The sequence below is a fragment of the Cynoglossus semilaevis genome, chromosome W, assembly GCF_000523025.1.
Source record: "Cynoglossus semilaevis isolate Cse_v1.0 chromosome W, Cse_v1.0, whole genome shotgun sequence".
Classification (NCBI taxonomy): Eukaryota; Metazoa; Chordata; class Actinopteri; order Pleuronectiformes; family Cynoglossidae; genus Cynoglossus; species Cynoglossus semilaevis.
The window spans coordinates 3965031-3966455 of NC_024327.1; the positions used below are offsets into that span (position 1 = coordinate 3965031).

Consider the following 1425-nt stretch of genomic DNA (forward strand, 5'->3'; position numbering starts at 1 on the left):
ACGCGATGGGGTACCGAGCACACAGTGACACTACAGATGTCATGGTCTCACCAAAAGCCTCCTGAACCTGCTCCACCATTCCACCACAGGTCAGCTCATCGATCCTGCACAGGTTTGCAGATGAGAGACACAATAAAATACCATCACACAGTAAAAGAAGTGATGCTATGTTGTTGTAAATGTGGAAGAAAAAAATTAGATAGGGCTTTATGAAGAAATGCCCCTCCATCCCTGTCCTCTTACCTTGGTCCACCCAGCAGAACCATAGTGACTGGCCCTACCAAGTGGGTGACCCCGCCCACTCTCACTGCAGCAGTGAGCAGCTCCCTCATATGAACCAGTGCCTGCTTCCTCGTGCTGCCACGTCTCCAGCGTGTCTGTGCAGCAGACAGGAAGCTGCGGCTTGAAACCTATGTGGGACAAATTTTTGCATCAGAGTACTGTACAGTTCATAATTGGAACAGTGTTACAAAAACAACAAACCAACAGAGTGAAGAGAAGGTGACCTACAGCTTGATCAAGTGTCATCCCAATGAAAGCAAAGAGCTGCCCCAGGAGGACGCTGTACGTTGGTTTATCTCGACTGTCCTCGATGGCCAGAGACTGCAGCAGAGTGAAGGAGATGCTGCGGTGACTTGTCGGATGGTGTCGCTTCCTAGACATGTTTTGAAAGAAAGAGTTTGAATAAAATCTAAATTGCTGGAGTATTTCCAAAGTTTTCAAACATTTTTCATACTAATCAGAGCAGTTTTGAAATTGTTCCCAAAATACCAAACTAAAGCTACAGTTATATACTGTCAAAATACAATCATATTTCTTCATGTTGTATTTGTTAATTATAAACCCTGTCTAGTTGTTTCTTCTTTAGGTCCAAAAAACTCAATAGTATAAATACAGTGGTATGAAAAAGTTCGGGCACCCCTTTTCCTTTATGGATCATTGGTTGTTCGGAACAGCAATTTCAATTAAATATATCATATAGCAAACAAACACAGTGATATTTAAGAAGTGAAATCAAGTTTATAGGATTTACAGAAAGTGTGCAATAATTACTTAAACAAAAGTAGGCAGGTGCATAAATTTGGGCACTCTTGTTTTATTGATTTGAACACATTTAGCACTAATTATTGGAACACAAAATTTGTTTGGTAAGCTCATTGACCCTTGATCTACATACACAGGTGAAGCCAATCATGAGAAAGGGTATTTAAGGTGGCCAGATGCAAGTTGTTCTCCCCTTTGCATCCTCTCTGAAGACTGGCAACATGGGAGCCTCAAAACAACTGTCAAATGACCTGAAAACAAAGATTGTTCAACATCATGGTTTAGGGGAAGGATACAATAATCTAGCTCAAAGATTTCAGCTGTCAGTTTCCACTGTGAGGAACATAGTGAGGAAATGGAAGACCACAGGCACAGTTCTAG

At 41.6% G+C, this 1425-nt stretch overlaps 1 protein-coding gene across 1 annotated transcript in view; it reads right to left on the reverse strand.

Moving 5' to 3' along the window:
* The window catches only part of LOC103396985 (probable E3 ubiquitin-protein ligase HECTD4), a 65436-nt gene that overhangs the window by 28765 nt on the left and 35246 nt on the right, over positions 1–1425 (reverse strand). Inside the window, 3 exon segments of the mRNA XM_025052920.1 lie at positions 1–104; positions 244–410; positions 511–655. The exon segment at positions 1–104 is cut by the window's left edge and continues 37 nt beyond it. Of these exon segments, the coding sequence (XP_024908688.1) occupies positions 1–104; positions 244–410; positions 511–655 (416 nt within the window).